Raw genomic sequence first — 18,754 nt, 5'->3', positions numbered from 1 at the left:
AGGCAGCCATGGCGGGGCAGGCAGAACAGGCAGAGCAGGAAGCCATGGCAGGGCAGGCAAAGCAGGCAGAGCAGGGAGCCCATGACTGGCCTCCTTGGCCATGACATGACAGGCAGATAGTTCATGATAGGCCTCTTGATATGACATGGCAGGGGCATGGCAGGGAGAGAGTTCAGAGGTAGCCTCCATGACTGTGACAGGATGGGCAGAGAGTTCATAGGAGGACGCCGCCCCCTTAGGAGGTTCTGCAGCTGGAGATGCCACCTCCAGGGGCATTGGCGCAGACTTATGGTCAAATGAGATCTCTGGAGTAGACTCATGAGCAATGTAGTGGACATTCCAGGGCCCAGTTTATGGCCAGAGCCCTCCCTGACCACAATTCTGGACATAGGTTTGCTACATTTTGATTGGATCTTGGTGAACTAACATAAACAGACTGTCCAACGGCATCAGATAAAGATGCCAGGACAACAGCCAGACACCTCTTAGAGCAGAAGAAGACCACCTTTGGTACAAAGCCCAGGAAGGACAGAACTTCCTATTGGTCAAAATGCAGTTTGTGCCCTTCACCCACCTTGAGAGTGTTCCTAAGGGTTTGGCCTGTGACCGACCATAAAAATTCCTTAGGACCTCCAGATGCAGCAGCAGTGGGTGAAACTAAGAGAGATCATGGAGATCCATCCAAATCCATTCATAACTAGGTTTTTTAAACCTTAAAACTGATGCACACTACAACACACACATCTTATACTTATTCAGAGAAATAAGTATTCCTTGTGACAGCAATGTATAGTGCAACACCTTACACAAAATTAGCTGTTAATGGACAAATGAATGCATGCATGACAGTTCAATCTTTTCCCATCATGTTTGGACTTAATGTGTTCGTAACATTGCCAAATGCATTCTGGTTATGGTTTGGAAAGTGATAAATGCACCGCTAAAACTTTAGTGAGACTCTTCTAGCTTTGTGTTTGGACTATGCAAATAAATTCCACAGGAGGAAAGAAGGGTGGACCACCACATGTCCCCCCACTCTGATGGAACCAGCCAATCACAGCATGGAAATGGAGAAGCACCAAATTGCAATCTCCTCCTCATCAGAAAGGGATAAAGGTGCCCTTCCAAAAGACACTCCTTGTTCTGAGTCTGCTACCCGCAAGGGAAGGGACTATAGCAGGATACACAGTTCTGAGTCTCTGGCACGTCCAGGGGACGTTAACAGATCAACCTCCATTCTGAGTCTGCTACCTGTGAAGGAAAAGACACCAACAGAACAAACCTCCTTTCTGAGTCTGCTACCCACGAGGGAAGGGACTGTAACAGAAACACCAATGTTCTGAGTCTGCTACCCGCGAGGGAAGGGAGTATAGCAGGATACACAGTTCTGAGTCTCCGGCACGTCCAGGGGACGTTAACAGATCAACCCCCGTTCTGAGTCCCGTAGGGGAAAGACACAACAGAAACACCCCGTTCTGAGTCTCCGGCCTGCAAAGGTGAGACAACAACAGATACCAAGTCCAAGTCTCCAGCTTGTGAGGCAGCAACAGATACGACCACGTTCTGAGCCTCTAGCCTGCGAGGAAAGAGATAATCTACGTTCAGAGTCTTCGTCCAGCGAGACAACAATTGATGCAGTGTCCTGAGTCTCCATCCTAGAGAGACAAAGCAGATAGACTAAGTTCTGAGTCTCTAGCCCAGAGAGGCAGAAGACACACAGACATTTGCAACAAGGTTAAGCTCCAGCGAGCAAACCTTCACTTCAGGTACTTTTGTTTGCGTGTTCCAAGCTAAGGACCTTCAGCACCTACTCCAGGGCCACATCTGCGTGTTCCAGATCTTAGGACCCTTGGTGCTCCAGGAGATCAGCATCCTACAGCGCTTCATCTTCAAGGCTGTCGAAACGGATTCCTGCTCCTTTCCCCACTGTACCGCCACCAGCGCAACCAGTGGAAGAAGTCGCCGCCACCGGACCGCTCACTCAACCACAGCGAACGTAAATATCACTTCCAAACCTCTTCCAGAGACCTTGGTATTGTTGTATATTATCAGTATATGATTTTCTAAGTTACATTAGGTATTATATAGCTGATTGCAGTGGATAACAAATTACACATATTTGTTTGATGCATAGTAAGGTTATTCACCTTATTTGTTTCAGAGTAGCAGCAGTTTATCTTTCCAGATAACGTAGCTCTGATATAGCAACTCCCAACATAATCACTTGCTTTTTATGCATCTTATGCACTTTATTCCTTCTTCATTCATGGTATTCATTTAGTAGTTGTTGATTACTCTTGTCTATATTGTTAATAAAATTGATTTTATTACAACTTGTGTCTTCCTTGTGTCGATAATATAGAAGAGGTTCTACAAGTTAGAGATCCCACCAATCTTTCTTATGTGATGTACTCATAACCACACATTAACTGACACATGATCCAAGAATCATAACGTCAGCTGTGACATGAGTACCCATCACTACCGTATTTCACCTCCCTAGGTTGGCGAAAGCTAAATTCACTGCCTTAATTGGCATCCCTAGGTTGGCGAAAGCGAAATTTATTACAGCAGACAGGACGGTGAGTTCATAAATGGACGCCACCTCCTTATGAGGTTCTACAGCGTATGCTGACACCTCAGGAGGTATGGGCGCGAACTCGTGGACAGAAAAGGCTTCAGGAGCAGACTCATGGTCAGGCGAGGCCTCTGGAGCAGACTTGTGGTCAGATGAGGCCTCTGGAGCACACTTATGGTCAGATGAGGCCTCTGGAGTACAGTGTATAGCCCACATGCTTAAAATGGCGATCGCCATGACCGGCAACACAGAAGATAGTGGGATGCCTGCCGGGCTTGAGGGTGTGGAGACTGTGAGGTTTGAGGGCATGGGCCCAGCGTGGCTAGGGAGCGTGGGCCCTGTGTGGCTTGGGAGCGTGGGCCCTGCGTGGCTTGGGAGCTGAGACGAGACCTGACAAGGCTTTGGGATGTCAGCTGATATGTGACGAGGCTCTGGGGGGTCAGCTGAGATGTGACGAGGCTCCGGGGTGTCAGCTGAGATGTAACGAGGCTCTAGGAGGTCAGCTGAGATGTGACAAGTCTTTAGAGGATCAGCTGAGACGTGACGTGGCTTTGAAAGGTCTGACGGGACTTGGTGAGGTTCTGACAGGACAGCCGTGGCTTGGCGATGCCCTGAACTAACAACCATGTCGTGAAGAGACTCTGTTAGAAGTGTAGTTGTTTCTTGACTTGACTCAGGGAGGTCTGCCGTGACTTGACTTAACTCATGAAGAACTGCTGTGACTTGACTTGGCTCGTGAAGGTCAGCTGTGAATTGACTTGGTTTGGAAACAACAGCAGTAACTTGACTTGGCTCATGAACTTGACTTGATTCAGAAGTAACAGCTGTAATTTGGCGTGGCTCAGGAAACACAGCTGTCACTTGATTTGGCACTGAACGTGCAGCCCTGACTTGACTTGACAGCGGAGGATCAGGCATCACTTGATTAGCTTTGGGTGCGGCAGATATGGCGTGAGCAGGCTCTGGAGCAGCAGGCATGGCGTGAGCAGGCCCTGGAGTGGCAGGCATGGCGTGAGCAGGCATGGCGTGAGCAGGCCTTGGAGCAGAGGAAGTGACGTGAGCAGGCCTTGGAGCAGGAGACATGAGGTGAGCAGGCCTTGGAGCAGAGGACGTGATGTGAGCAGGCCTTGGAACGGAGGACGGGACGTGAGCAGGCCTTGGAGCAGAAGACGTGTCGTGAGCAGGCCTTGGAGTGGCAGATATTGTGCAATGAGGCTTTTGAGTGGCCGGCATAACGTGAACAGACTCTGGCTTGACAGGCATGGCATGAACAGGCTTTGGCTTGGTGGGTACTGGAGGATCACGGGGTCCCTCATCCGTGATCCCCACAGTGAATGCAGAACCACCCAAAAGCAAAGCAAAGTCAGTATAACGGACCAGAGTCCAATGAGGGCTATTAATTGGCATTTTGGATGATATGTCATTATTTAAACCAAAGTGAAAAATGTCCTTCAAAATAGGTTCCTTAAAGTCCAGCTGATAATATAGGTCACAGAAATCTGCCACATGGTTTTCAATGGGTTGATTACCTTGACGTAGTCGAACAAGGCGATCTGCTGGGTTCATGGTTGTGTATTCCAAAAAGCCACTGGATCTCTGGGAGGCGAAGTATTCTGTAACGAGGACTCATGAGAAGCGTGATAGATCCAGATGCGAGCTTTAATGAATACAACGTGGTCAAGACAGGCAGGGTCGATCTCCAAACGAACAGTAACACGTGGGCAATGACAAAAACAAAATCTAAAATAAACAGGCAGAGGGTCAAAGTCCAAGTGAGCAGTCCAAGGAAGCAAAATAAATAAGGCTATGAAACTAGGTAAAACTATGGCAGAGAAACAGAACAAAACAATGGCAAAAAAACAAGGCAAAACTATGACAAGAAACAAAACTGTGGAAAATAACAAAACAGGGCAATGAAACAGGAGAAATGCTTAGTAGAGTCCACACAGGCAAAACAATACTTCGCAGGGTTTGTTTGGCATGGCCTGCCTTATATGGCTGCCAAACAGGAAGTAACTGTAGAAGCAGCAGAGGGAGCGGTAACACACAGTCTAAGGTTGAGGGCTCCGTCTGCTGGCGTGGCATTAAAGAAATGAAGCGTCATCACAACCTTCAATTTAGGGGTGTATCGATAGACGATAGTATTGTGTATTGATGATAGAGATATATAATTTTTATTATTATTATTATTCGTCAAAAATATAGTCACCTATCTTTACTGATGCAGTGCAGAGTCAGTTTAGAAACTTTGCTGCGGCGTTGGTAAGTGTCCACAATCAGAGCTGTAAGATGCACTGCAGACGTGTGCAGTGTAAATAAGCAGTGAGAGATTTATTCATCATACAGTGCAGATAGCTTCACTGATTATAACAGGAGTGTTTTTTAAAGAGCATAATACTCACGCTAGACTGAAGTCGGTTATGATGTTCTTTGGTAATGTAAATGTTCTTTGCTCATTTAAAATTACTGAGGAAAAGTAACCATTTCATTAAGTGCTCGTCATCAAACATTTAACAAAACATTCCTCCTCTCCTGAAAGATGTGTGCATGTCTCTGTCTCCATAGTGCCATCACAAGCCCCTACTGGCAACTCCTAACCACTTGAGAGACGTCTGGAGCTAACTTGCTTTTATACTTAAGTTTGCAAGTAGGAGTAAATTTCAGGAATTCTGAGCACTGAAGACTAAAATGTCACTTTGAGAAGCTTGATAAATACCAGTCTGGGCAACACTGATCCAACACCTTGTTCTGGACCACATATCATGAGGAATAATAGCATTTGGGCAGTCCAGTCCTGTATGCCAGAATTGGGCCTCAAGTAAGCCTTAGCACTGCCACATGTAAATCAACCAAATAAACCAAAAATAAATAAATAAATAAATAAATAAATAAACCTAATGTGGGCCACAGTTGATTTTTATTCTAACCCTGGTCTTCCCCACATTCCTCATGCTTCCTCATGTGGTCCACATGCTGCATGGAATGGTGGCATTTTGGCAGTGCTCCACAAACAGGCCACTGCACAGCCACATTTTAGCTAATACACTCTAAAAAGTGCTGGGTTATTTCTGTAAACACATTGCTGGGTTAATTGTGCTAGGTCAAAATTCTGGGTTGTTCGAGGTACTGTACACACACAGTTGGGTTAATCAATTGGACTCTAGGGGTTCTTTCACCACTGAACACACGAGTTGGGTTATTTTAACCCATACAGTATTTAACATAGTTATTTTAACCCAACCGGTTTGTTTATTTTTCCACTTCATCGAACTTTCTGGATTCTTCACTCATCTCCTCGTCAGGCAGTCACGCAATTCGCAGCAAGCAGGATTATATGGTAAGTTAATATGATTATATGATTATTTAACTTTATTTTTTAATAAGTTGTGGTTTAAAGCACAGTGATTTCACTGTTTAATGCAATATTTGATAAGTCGCTGTGTGGGGTTAGCATTTTATTCTGTGAATGATTAACGAATGTTAAGTAGCAGCCTATAGTGAGGTACTTTTTTTGCCTCAACAATCGCTTTATCATTAAATAAAAGTTGTGTGTGTGCACGTGCAAAGTTTATACTTCTACAGTACACATGTCCCTTTTTTAATGCTTCATGAAAACAAGGAATAGGTTAGAAATACAGGGTAAGTTCAGTTACTGTCTGCATACTGTATGGCTTTGTTATGTTTTGTTAGAATCATGTCATTTCATACTAAAATTGATCTTTTAAGGGCATATTTCTTTCAAGAATGAACTTCTGTGATTGAAAAACTATAACCTATCTAGAAATAATGAGAACAGGTGTAGACCCAACAATGGGTTAACTTCCCCTTTTTACATGCACTCTACACTACAAGTTTCACAATAATTCAACCAATGATTAAGTACCTGTAGTTTTGAACAATCACTCTAAGACCGTTTTTTCCATAAAGGAGATGTATTGTCAAACAAATATAGAAAGTAAAATAAAATAAAACTACCTCAAGCCAAGGTGTTAAAGCTTACAAAATAATCAGATATACAAAATAAAATTCAGTCACGTTAATGTCTCTTTAAATTCGACACTTTCCCAAAACCAACACAGTCCTTACACCCGTTGCAAGCTTGTATTCGGCGACGCGTTTACTCCCTCGGGGCCGGAGGAACTCTGAACGTCACCTGGTAGCTCACAGCACTATCCGTTTTTTTTCCGTCCGACGTCCTAAAGTTTTCTCAAACAGAAGTGTCCATAATTGCTCTGCCGTTGTCGTCTTCTGATTTAGCCAACGACACAGAACGGTTCAGGTTACTAAACACAGGCCGAGTTGTCCACCCGAACTTACAGCAAGGTGATATACACTATGGACTTCAAGCTGACAGTCCTTGTTATATCCCCTAAACGTTATAAATTAGTACCTGGCTTTCGTTTTGAAAAACCCTAATCTATTCGTACATATTCTCTTTCTTTTTCACATCAATGCTACCATTTTCTGACTCACACTCTCTTCTCTTTCGCTTTTTTCTTAACTCCGCCCCCTTTCCTCTGACCCGGTCCATCATTCGTCACTGACAAGGTAAGAAACATATATTAATTTGAAAACAACATACATTCTCTTAATATTCCAACAATTTAGCTTATACTACAGCATATAATATTTAACAAATGACACCAAAAAAATAAAAAAATACTTTTTTTTCTTCACTGTTACACAGGTACACGGCTTATACCCACTTCTTTATCAGTTGGCTTTGCGTGTACCCACTTCTAAATCCCCTCTGTTGCGCATCGAGTAGTGTCCTGCATTAGCCAAAATCGTGACAGTCCACCACATGAATAGCTAATTTAATCGCATGTAAGTATATGCAAATATTCCCTAAAAACACCCGGTAATGACAGTGATGCGGTCATAACAGTGGCCATATATTTGATGATTGTGCCTAAATGCGCCCGCGCCCGCGCCCGCTACGTCCGCTCCTCCACCCAGATGGTGCCTGTTCACACGTGAGGGCATGTCAGGGGAGGCTGTGATACAGAGAAAACCTGACCGATTTAATCAGAGACTGCGGAGAATCACGTGATCACCTGATCTGTGTTTAAATGATTGTGCTGCATGTAAATGCATTAACCTGCTTTCTATATAAAATAAGTAATTGTCAAAACTGCTTTGTGAAATTCTAATTTTCTAAATCTGAAATTTCATTTTAGATATATGAGATTCTTGCTGGTTTAGATTGACAGCTTTGTAATAAAGAAGATGAAGGAAAGGCCACTTGATACCCTGGTTAAAACCTTTGAAGGTAAGTTATATCATTCAATAACATTCAATAACCGTGATTTGTTTTAGAATTTGATCTTTTCATTAAAATAACCATAGTTACTGGTACGGCAATAGAATCAAACAACCAATCTAACATTTAAAAGCTTTAACTTTTTAAAAGCATTTAACTAATTCAAAAGTTTAACTAATTTAAAAAACATTTAAAAGCTTTAACTAATTTAAAAGCTTTTAACCACATTTGTTTTGATTTTTTTTTTTTTTTTTTTTTTTTCCAGATTTGATCAGATTTCACAAGACTTCAGGAAGCTACATCAACAGGCAGATTTTTTGTAGACTGGGCTACATTTGCAGACCAAATTGTTGCCTATGCCCAGCAAGATGGAAAGGTGCATTAAGAGCTGGGTAACATGACTTCAGGTAAGGTATTTCCTATAATATGTCAATCTATAGAAACAAAATTCAACTGTAAATACAATGGTACAGTAACACTTAACTAGTTGCTTATTAGTTTGTGTATTGGCTGTTAATTAGTACTTATAAAGCACATACTGATGCCTTATTCTGCATGAGCATATTCTACATCCCTGAATCCCACCCCATATCTAAACTTAAAATGCAGTAGTTGAATGGGGGTGGAGATTCATTTGTATTAATACCATTATATTTTTTTTTTTTTATTAGAATTTCATTATTTAAAGGAATGAAGACATTTTCATATGAAAGTGTTTCAGTGTGTTGTTTTGATTATGAGATAAGTTTTACAGTTTGACAGGACTTTCAAAGTCCTGCCCATTCTGGAGGAAGGGTCCACAGAACCACAACCACATAATTCTGGAAGCCATTCTTTGACATACAAACCTGTAAGTTTTGTTTTACTTTTTCTATACATATATATATATATATATATATATATATATAATGAATTTTTGAAAATGTAAACTGATATTTCCCACTGACACACTACAGCAAAAAAGAAATCACTGACTTAAAACAATTGTTTAGCTGGTGAAAATACTAGTGTTCCAATCATTTTGGCCACCACTGTATGAGGTGTTCAGATGTAAAAGACTAAAAATGTGCAGTTTGAATTTTTCTTCTAAAATTCTAGAAAATTCTAGAAAAGTCTTCAAGACTAAGTGTTGTATAATTAACAGGTAGGGACCAGCACGGTGGATTTGTGCCTTGGGGACAAGACAACGACATCATCGTGCCACTGAAGTGGCCTCGTTGCCTAGGAATTTCTCCAGCTTGCAGTATATTATATTGATGGACATAAGTCTTCATGCATTTTTTTTTTTTGTTTGTTTGTTTGTTTTCTTTTGTAAGGCCAACAGTTTTTTTTTCTGGCCATTTGTAACATGTTTTAAATTGTCATATGTATTGTCTGGTGGACACTTTGGCTTAGTTTTAACAGCACAATGTTTCGAATGATTCTCAGGTGGTAATAATTCACTTTTGAGAGTTCTGCTGCTGCAATGTTGACATTATCAGAATCTACAGTGCCTAGTTTACACAGTTTTGTGTTTTAAAGAAACTGATCTACTAAAATTGTTGTTTTATGTGTCTGTAATGGTTGGATAAAATGTGTGACAGCTGCACCCATTTGAAAATTGTTTTAAAAAGAAATAAAACTCATTAAATTGATATTTACAGTTGCATTTTTTGTGTTTTTCTAACTGTATTACAGAAAAGCAATAATAATTTTACACCCAGCATTCTGGGTCAAATGGTTAAACCCAGCACTTGGGTCAAAACAACACAACGCGTGTTCTGTCCCATAGTTACCCAGCGGCTGGGTTAAGTTTGGGTTATTTTTTAATTTACCCTTTTTAGAGTGTAGTAAACCAAATACACCATAAATACACATTATCTGGGCCACAGTAAGCCTTAAGTGAGTTATGCATCAACAATACTCAACATATTGTGAAGAGATATTTAAAATAGTCCTCCCTAAATGTTCAAATAAGCTGATCCAGAAATGTGACCTACTTGGTAAAATCATCCTGACCCAAGCTTTGCACAAGCAGCAATTCAAATGTCTCTGACTTTAAAAACAGTTCTTTACAATTTTGAACCTAAATGCTTCTCATTCAGACTCTACCGACACAGTACGTCTATGAGAGCTATATTATACAGGGCTCCAGAAAAAAAAAAAAAAAAAGTAAAGAGTAAGGAGCCATTGGCTCCTATAAGAAAAAACTTAGGCACCAAATAATTTTTTTTGGTGCCACAGAATAAACCGGTTTTATTTTTATTTTATTATTATTATTATTATTATTTTTACATTTAAGCATTTCAGTCATACTGTCATTTGTTTATGTCTAACCTGTTCTTGACTGTATTAGCAATGGTTTTATTGTAGCAGCATGTTTATTAGGATTAATAGAAACGTGTTTTATAATGTTTTGTTGTTATTGTGAAAGTACACAAAATAAAGCAGATATTTATATTTCTTTCCTGTGTTATCAAAATGCAAGAGATGGTGTCAGCGCCACCGACCCGAAAAGTGCAGTGTTGCGCTTTATATAAAATGTATATTTGCAAGAAATATAGCCTATGCAACAGCATGAAGAAATGTTATTGTGACTAATTTGCAGAACGGTACATGAGATGAACTCTTATTCTGTGTGATGGGACAGTAAAGTCAGACAGAGATGAAAAGTCAAAAAATCTAGCTTAATTTTCGTTTGTCAGTTTTTCAAACAGAACAAAATAATAATAATAATAATAATAATAATAATAATAATAATAGCGTAACAACAACAATAACAATAATAGGCCATAAGAAGAAGAATAGGCCATAATTAAAATAAACCATTTTTAATTCTTTCTTTTTGTTTGTATTTAGATTTTTTGTTAAATTAAATTTTGTTAAAATTAAAGTCATTCAAATAAAGAAATATTCCAAGCCCAGTCTCGATTATTCAGAAACACAACAGAACAGTTTTAATCTGATCATCTCAATGTGTGCAGCTATTAGCATTATATTGTAGACAGATTAGAGATTAATCCTAATAAACATGCTGCTACAATAAAAATCATTACATGAAAATACATTTAAAAGTTTTATAATCCCTCCTGCAGATCCTGCTTTATGTCAGGACTGTGCCTACAGCAGCACGGACAATCACTTAGCTTGCTCACATAATGTAATCATATCTTATATAATGGGAAAAATATATAATTTTTATTACATAATATGTCATTAATACTGACAAATACGAGTTAATAAATATGTTGCTTTAACGAAATAAGTATGTCATTTTAACAAGACAATTATGTCATTTTAACAACATATCTCGTTTTAAAGAGAAAAGATGTAATTTTAACAAGATAATAATGTCACACCCCTGTGAACTGTTTCTGTGGTTTCCCCTTGTGTATGCCCTTATTTGGTCTTTCCTGTTCCGGTTTCAATTGTTACGTCATTGTTTAATCGGTTACACCTGTCCTCGTCTGATTGGTCTGTGTATTATTGTTTGTTTGTGTCCCCCGTTTGGTTGTCGGTTATTGTTTATGTCACTCCGTTTAATTCAAAGTCTTTTAGTGTCATTTTGCTTTGAATGTGCATGTTTCAGATCTCCTCGTCCCTACTCCTCATTCCCCGCATATGACAGCGTGACAGATAACATCTCGTTATTACGAAAAAAGATGTCTTTAAAACGACATGACATCTCGTTATTGCAACATAATTGAGTGGAAAAAACAATATGTGTGTGTCAGCAATGCATCACCATAGCATATAGACTAAGTTCTTGATAACAAGAAGCCATAGTATCAATTATTAATGAGAAATGTTAATGATATTGCCAGTATCCACACAACTGACACGCACACCTCTGTCATTTTCAATCTCTCTCAAGCTGTGTCTAAGCATGTGTGCCGTCAATGCAGCTGTTTGGCAAAGATGAGGACTGTTTGAAAGTCTTTTCTTTTTTACACAAACTGTGATGTGCATTGTATCAGTTTAATATGTAAACATACAAAATATGTGATCGCAGAACAATCAGGAAAAAGGTGTTGCTTGAAAATTTTTAAGTGTAAATAATATATAGTCGCTGGTGCCAACCTCAGCAAAAACTTCACTCGCAAATTAATATTTTTGTTCACAGTCTGGAGCCCTGTTATAGTGCACTTCTGTTTTTTGTTTTGTTTTGTTTTGTTTTTTTTGCACAGTACACATTAGTCATTAAAACATGCCATTAAAAGCATGTTTAAAAAATACCCAGATCAGACTGCATCAGTTAACTGTGTTGCATCCTACTAAAAGTAGCCAAATTCTATTGAAATGTTTAGGCCGTATTTACTATTTCAAATGTACATTTCAATTAGCCAGAGTCAAGTGCTACATCCAAACCAGAAGTGGCCTTCATCTGTTTTATGATATATGGGGAATATTTGCCATGTCAAATGTGGGACAAGTTAGGCTAACATACGGATACGCCAAAGCTGACTGTCCCATATATTTGCCAAAAGTGGCCCAAATTGTTATGAATTATTTGGCCAATATTTGTCATTTTTTATGTGGGCCATTTTAGGCTCACAGCCACATTAGGTAGTGCTTACTGTGCCATATCTTTGCTAAAACTGACCCAAATACACTTTAATATACCTGGACCACATTTGCTGAAACATATGTGTACCACATCTGGTTTACACCCTGATTAGCCTTTGTTGATTGTGCCATATTTTTTGCCAAAGGTGGCCCACATCCAGATGCTATCTGGGAATGTTTTTGACTCTTGTTCTGGCATTGCATTGAAAGCAGATTAAACATTTGTTGACAAAATTCAGTGGCCATTTATTGTGGTAACATTTTGTTAATTATTTAATGAAAACCAGTTACCTCAGTATCTCCAGCTGACAGTTTGGACTCTTCAGTCCTTCAGAAAGAAGCATCACTCCAGAATCTTGCAGGTCATTTTTACTCAGATCCAGTTCTCTCAGGACAGAGTTTGAGGATTTCAAAACTGATGACAAACTCCCACAAGACTGAGCAATGAGATTACATGTGGACAATCTGAACAAAAACAACAGTGTGGTTTATTCATTCTTTTTTTTTTCAAAAATAAATAAATAATCAAGTATTTCAAACTCCAACCCCAACATCTCCATCTTAGAGTTTTTACTCTTCAGTCCTTCAGAAAGAAGCATCACTCCAGAATCCAGTAGGTCATTGTTACTCAGATCCAGTTCTCTCAGGACAGACTTTGAGTTCTGTAGAGCTGCAGATAAACTTTCACAGGACTGAGCAGTGAGTTTACACCCAGACAGCCTGTGAAGAGAACAAAACAAACAGCCATATTAATGTGAATTTATTAGATAGGTTATATAGTTTATAATCTGGAGTGCATGTTTGTACTGAATAACACTTTATAATAAGAATACAAGAACAAAGAACTTTTAAACCATTTCAAAATTATTATAGCTCATTAGTATTTAATAAACTGTAGTTTATACATTAATAGACTATATACAAATAGTGAGTTCATCACTGATTGGCACTGTAATTAACATGTTTAAGTAACTCATATGTAAAAAGTTAGATAATGTTTTGTTGACAATTTATGAACTGCAGATTAGATTAGGTCACAGAAAATCTGAAAATGTCATAAATTAAGTGCTTCAAACCAGGCTTTATTTGACATGAATTGCATTAATATTCAGTGCCCCTTAAAATGTTTACAAATACATAAAGCACACACACACATTGGGTGTCACGATTGACTAGGCGCCGGCAGGGCAAGGAGCTTGGGAGGCGCCGGCAGGGCAAGGAGCCTGGGAGGCGCCGGCAGGGCAAGGAGCCTGGAAGGCGCCGGCAGGGCAAGGAGCCTGGAAGGCGTTGGCAGGGCAAGGAGCTTGGGCGGCACCGGCAGGGTAAGGAGCTTGGGCAGCTAGAACGACCCCTCGGTCGGCAGTGAGCTCTGGGACATCCTCAGAGACTTGCAGGCTGGAGGAAGTCTTCTTTCTCCTCCTCCTCCTCCTCCTCTTCTGTTTCCAAGAGTGGGGCGCTGCAGCATTGTCGACTGCCTCTAGGGGTGCTGCAGCCTCTACAGCCACCACTGGGGAAGCTGTAGTCTCTACGGCCACAACCAGGGGCGCTGGAGCCGGGTCCTCCTGGACCCAAGGACTTGGGACCACCGGACAGACAACAGCTGCTCGCACTGACGATAGAGGTGGGTCTGCTAAGCTGGAGCCCAGCCTCCTCTGAGACAGTTGAGAAAGTTGAGCGGCTGCCTCTAGGGGTGCTGCTGCCTCTAAGGCCACCACTGGGGAAGCTGCAGTCTCTACGGCCACAACCGGGGGCCCTGGAACCTCTTTGGCCAGCACTTCTGGAGGCATTGCAGCCACATCAGCTGCCACTGCAGCCTCTTTAACTGGGGAACTTGCCAGGAAATCCACAAATTCCCCAAACATCAGGTGGTCCAGCTCCCTCATCCTCCACCAGTAGAGGGGCTCATCAAGGACACTATTGAAAAGGTCCTTGAGGGCTCCATCATTTTACCCCAACCCCTCTGCTGCACCACTGAACTCTAGGGCAAACCTCCTCAGGTCAGTCCCTCGCTGACGGAGGAAGCTTAGAGCCCTGAATTGAAGGATACGTTGGTAGAAGTGACAGGAGAGAGTGGTGAAAACCACTCACGGGCACAACTTCTTCTTCCGCTGAGTCTTCATTGGTTAGTCCGTTCTGTCATGATTGACTAGGAAAGACTCAAATGCGGGGCAAAATAGGTTTATTGAAAAAAACACAAAAATCACAATATTAAAGGAAAATAGTCCTCCCAGCGCTCCACCCTGGAGGTAATGTGGGGAAAGCAAAAAACAAAACAAAAAACTCACAGTTCAAAAGCGCACAAAGAGGAACTCGACCCGTTAGGCAAAACTCACGGAGGATGACGAGGCGCAGGGAGAGAATCCCGTCCCGACGTTGAACAATCCCAACCGCAACAAACAGAGAATCCCTGGGGAGCAATCTCGACCCAGCGTTGAACAATCACAGCAGTAATGAACGGAAAATCCTAGGGAAGCAATCACAACCCGACATAGAACAATCACAGCGGTAACATATGGAGAATCTTCGGGGAGCCATCTCAACCCAACGTAGAACAAATCACAGCAGTAACAAGCGGAGAATCCTCAGGGAGCGATCTCATCCCGACGTAGAACAATCACAGCAGTAACAAACGGAGAATCTTCGGGGAGCGATCTCAACCCGACGTAGAACAGTCACAGCAGTAACAAACGGAGAATCCTCTGGGAGCGATCTCAACTCGACTCGAGGAAGCACACTGAGGATGACACGGCACGGAATGCAGAGCTGCAACACCATCAAGCTGACAAAGCAGAACGCCACCGGGTACTAAGGCCAAAGAGGAAAAAATAACAAAAGCCAAATGCGAGGAGAAAAATTGCAGAGTATCAACAGGACTAGACTAGACTTGGCAAGAGATCAAAACGGACACGGCAAGAAATCAAAATTGACTAACACAGTACAGACGGGGACGAGAGTTTAAATAGAGAGGAAGAAATTAGCAGGGAATGAAAACAGGTGTGAATGTGAAAATGGGAAACGAGAAACAGCTGGAGGGAGACCAGGTGGAATCACTGAAACAATAATGAGGTAACAAATGGGTGGAGTCAAACAATAAGCAGGAGAAACACATGGCACCAAACAAACACAACACAAGCCATGTGCTTCCCCAAACAGTGTCCTCTGGTGGCCATCCTGGGCACACCAGCTGACGACTGTGACATTGGGTTTCCAAGTTTTATAAGGACCTTCCATAGAATACTGTTTAAATTAAACTGTATATCGTGTCCCCACAAAATCTAACTCTAAGCCTTCCCTTAATCCTAACTGATTTATTTTAACAACATGATCTAGTAAGTATTTGTACGCATTTTATATTGACAGAATTATGCTATTTATTTAAATGGTTATGTTTAACTTTGGGCATTGGCTTCATGTATTTGTACATTTTAAGAAACTCTGAATACTAATGCAATTAATGTAAGTAATTACATTTTTTGATATACCATGACCTAATCTAAGGTGAGAACTAGTTGCAATTTTTTTATACAAAGCATTATCTAATGAGCTAATTAACCCTCTGGGGTCGAAAAACACGCTGGTGCGGTTTGTGGCAGTCTTTCTGGAATCTGTAAGGAATTCACTTTTATTTGTGTACACTCATAGTAACAACAACACTCTGTGGTTTTGTGAAATAAAGTAAACAAACAGGGTATGCAGTCTGCTGTGTTGTTCTCTGTGATCGTCATTAAGAAATGCGTCACTAAAATGAACTAAAACTCAGCAAATACTCCACACAGAGACATGAGAGAGATATCTATAGAAAGCCTGATATATCTACTTTTAAATGAAGTAAGTCTTATCGAAAAACAAATATCATGTGTTAAAGTAATCTGTATGAAACCAACCCAATGTCCAGTCTTTCTCGTCAGACCTAATTATTTTTAATTTGATCACGCCCACGAGCTACTTTCGGTTTGTTATTATAATCAGCCACGTGGAGGCGCAGGCACATCAACATAAACAAAGCGGGACTTCACTTCATTGTTCATCTCGGCTATTTGCATCTTGTTACTGGAAGAAGACGCGCTGCAAGGAGAAAGATTTATTCAGTATTTCCCTCAGAGGAAAAGCGCGATGCGATGCATGGCGAGATCTACCGAAAGAGTAAGTCTTTATTTTATTAGCCTGCTTATGTTAGTTGTTGTGTGACTGTGATATAACTTTTACACATTATAGTAGTTAGATTTTTTTCCAAACTATAATTCCTGACTACGTGTAATCAAGTGAAACATTATGAAGTATTTTTCATTTCATTGCATCAAAATGTTTGACGACGCCAGGCTGTTTTTAATGTTTAATAAAATAAAAATGACGCGATATGAAAGTAATAGTGTTTACAATGTAACACTGAATGACAGAGTCTTCGCTCCCCGAAGATTCTCTGTTATCCTCAGCTGTTCAACGCTGGGTCAAGTTTCGCTCCCCGTGCATCTTCATCCTCTGTGTGTTTCCTTGTGCCGGGTCGAGATCACTCCCCGAAGATTATCTGTTTTTCTTGCTGTGACTGCTCAACGCCGGGTCAAGATTCGCTCCCCGTTCTCCTTCATCCGCTGTGAGTTTTGCTGGACAGGTTGAGTTTCTCCTCCTGTGTTTTTGGTTTAGCCTTTGTTTCTCTTTCTGCTTTCCCCAGTTTGTCTCCAGGGAGGAGCGCTGGGAGGACATTTTTTCTTGTACGTTGTGTTTTATTTCTTTTTCTCAATAAATTTATTTTTTCCCCACATTTGAGTCTCCCGTGTCAGTCATGACAGATGTTTATGATGTGCTTAACAATAGTAAATTAGTTTCTCAGACATAAAATGGCTTTGTATTGTATAATACATACAAAGCATGCTTGTGTTTATGACTATAAAATCATATTTATTTATTGTATAACAATAGGATATAAAATATTAGTTTATTTTTAATACTCTCTTTGTGAGTAGGTGTTTAACCTGCTAAACAATAATAATTAGTTTCTCAGATATAAATTGTCAATTTTTTATGATAGTATAAAACATGTGTGAGACTATGACCACAAAATCACATGATATGTATATATCACAGATGCTCCTGATATTAACATGCTCACAGATGTTTGTTTTTTTTTTTGTTGTTGTTGTTGTTGTTTTTTTCTAGTGATCTGATACCTGCACCACAGATGAATGCTACATGAATGCCACATGAAGACTGCCACCTGGACTACTGATGATGAGTTTTTTTTCTTAAATCCATGGAAAGAAGCAGCAATCACTTAAATATTAGATATAATTTACTTGTTTCACTTGTTGAACAGAATCCAGAAAACCGTTTTCAGGAATGACACAAAGTCTGTTCACATCTCTGTACATGTAACATAATTGTAGTCAATAATGTGCTTTTGACCTGCATTATGTATGTTTTGATGATATTGTGTTGTAAATAAAATACAAATAGTCTAAAACTCCATTCTCTGAGTCTCTCATTGTTTTTACCTGACAGTCACAGTCTCACTGATGGGCCATTAGAGGAGGGCCTTTTGTCTCTCAGGTGTGAATCACTAAATATTCATGGCCGTTGTCACCCCCTTGCATATTCCCTTTTAGTCACAGAACATGTCTTAGAAAATTTAAATCAATATATTTTCTGTAAATGCGTGAATGAGATGATTTTCACATCATCTTGTAGAAAAAACTCTAGACTACCACATCCAGTTCTCAAAAGTCCTGTAAACTAATGTTCTGAATGTGTTTCATGGTCTTATTTCAGTGACTTAAAAATTTTAGTTTTTCACTAACCATGCATAAACGTTGTTTTCTCAAAAACACAAACATGTACATTAATGTTGCTTGCATATTATTGTAGCCCAGTTTGTGCTGATTACAGTGTAATCAAACTTAATATGTTTTTTAGATACTGAAAAAAGCACAAATGTCAGGGGATGTCAAAACTTCTCCAAGGTGCCAAAACACCCTCAGACCCCAGGGGGTTAAAGAATAAAAAACTCATTGTTTGTATAGTCTGTTAATGTCTGTTAACAGTTTATAAACTATTGATTAACTATAGTTTGCAAATAATTTGTAAATACTTTATTACTGTATACTTATTATAAAGTGTTACCACTTTATCCCTTAAAATGTCATTAGTAACTTAAGTAAATAATCAAGTATTTCAAACTCAAACCTCAACATCTTCAGCTTAGAGTTTGGACTGTTCAGTCCATCATAAATCAGCTTCACTCCTGAATCTTGCAGGTGATTATTACTCAGCTCCAGCTCTGTCAGATGAGAGTTTGACGATTGTAGAGCCGAAGACACAGTTTCACAGCATGTTTCATCAAAACCACAGCCATCAAATCTGCCAAAACAGAATGT

At 40.1% G+C, this 18,754-nt stretch overlaps 1 protein-coding gene across 1 annotated transcript in view; it reads right to left on the bottom strand.

The window, feature by feature from the left end:
- The window catches only part of LOC127163743 (NACHT, LRR and PYD domains-containing protein 12), a 58,453-nt gene extending 39,722 nt beyond the window's left edge, over nt 1-18,731 (bottom strand). Inside the window, exons 1-3 of the mRNA XM_051107094.1 lie at nt 18,564-18,731; nt 12,933-13,106; nt 12,678-12,851 (exon numbers count right to left, since the gene is read on the bottom strand). Coding sequence (XP_050963051.1) covers nt 12,678-12,851; nt 12,933-13,106; nt 18,564-18,571 — 356 coding nt within the window. The 5' untranslated portion in view covers nt 18,572-18,731. The remainder of the gene's footprint in view (nt 1-12,677; nt 12,852-12,932; nt 13,107-18,563) is intronic.
- Between the last annotated feature and the right edge of the window lie 23 nt (nt 18,732-18,754).

This window comes from Labeo rohita, chromosome 4, assembly GCF_022985175.1.
Source record: "Labeo rohita strain BAU-BD-2019 chromosome 4, IGBB_LRoh.1.0, whole genome shotgun sequence".
Classification (NCBI taxonomy): Eukaryota; Metazoa; Chordata; class Actinopteri; order Cypriniformes; family Cyprinidae; genus Labeo; species Labeo rohita.
The sequence above is the reverse complement of the archived record's forward strand: the minus strand, read 5'-3'. Positions and strand labels throughout refer to the sequence as shown.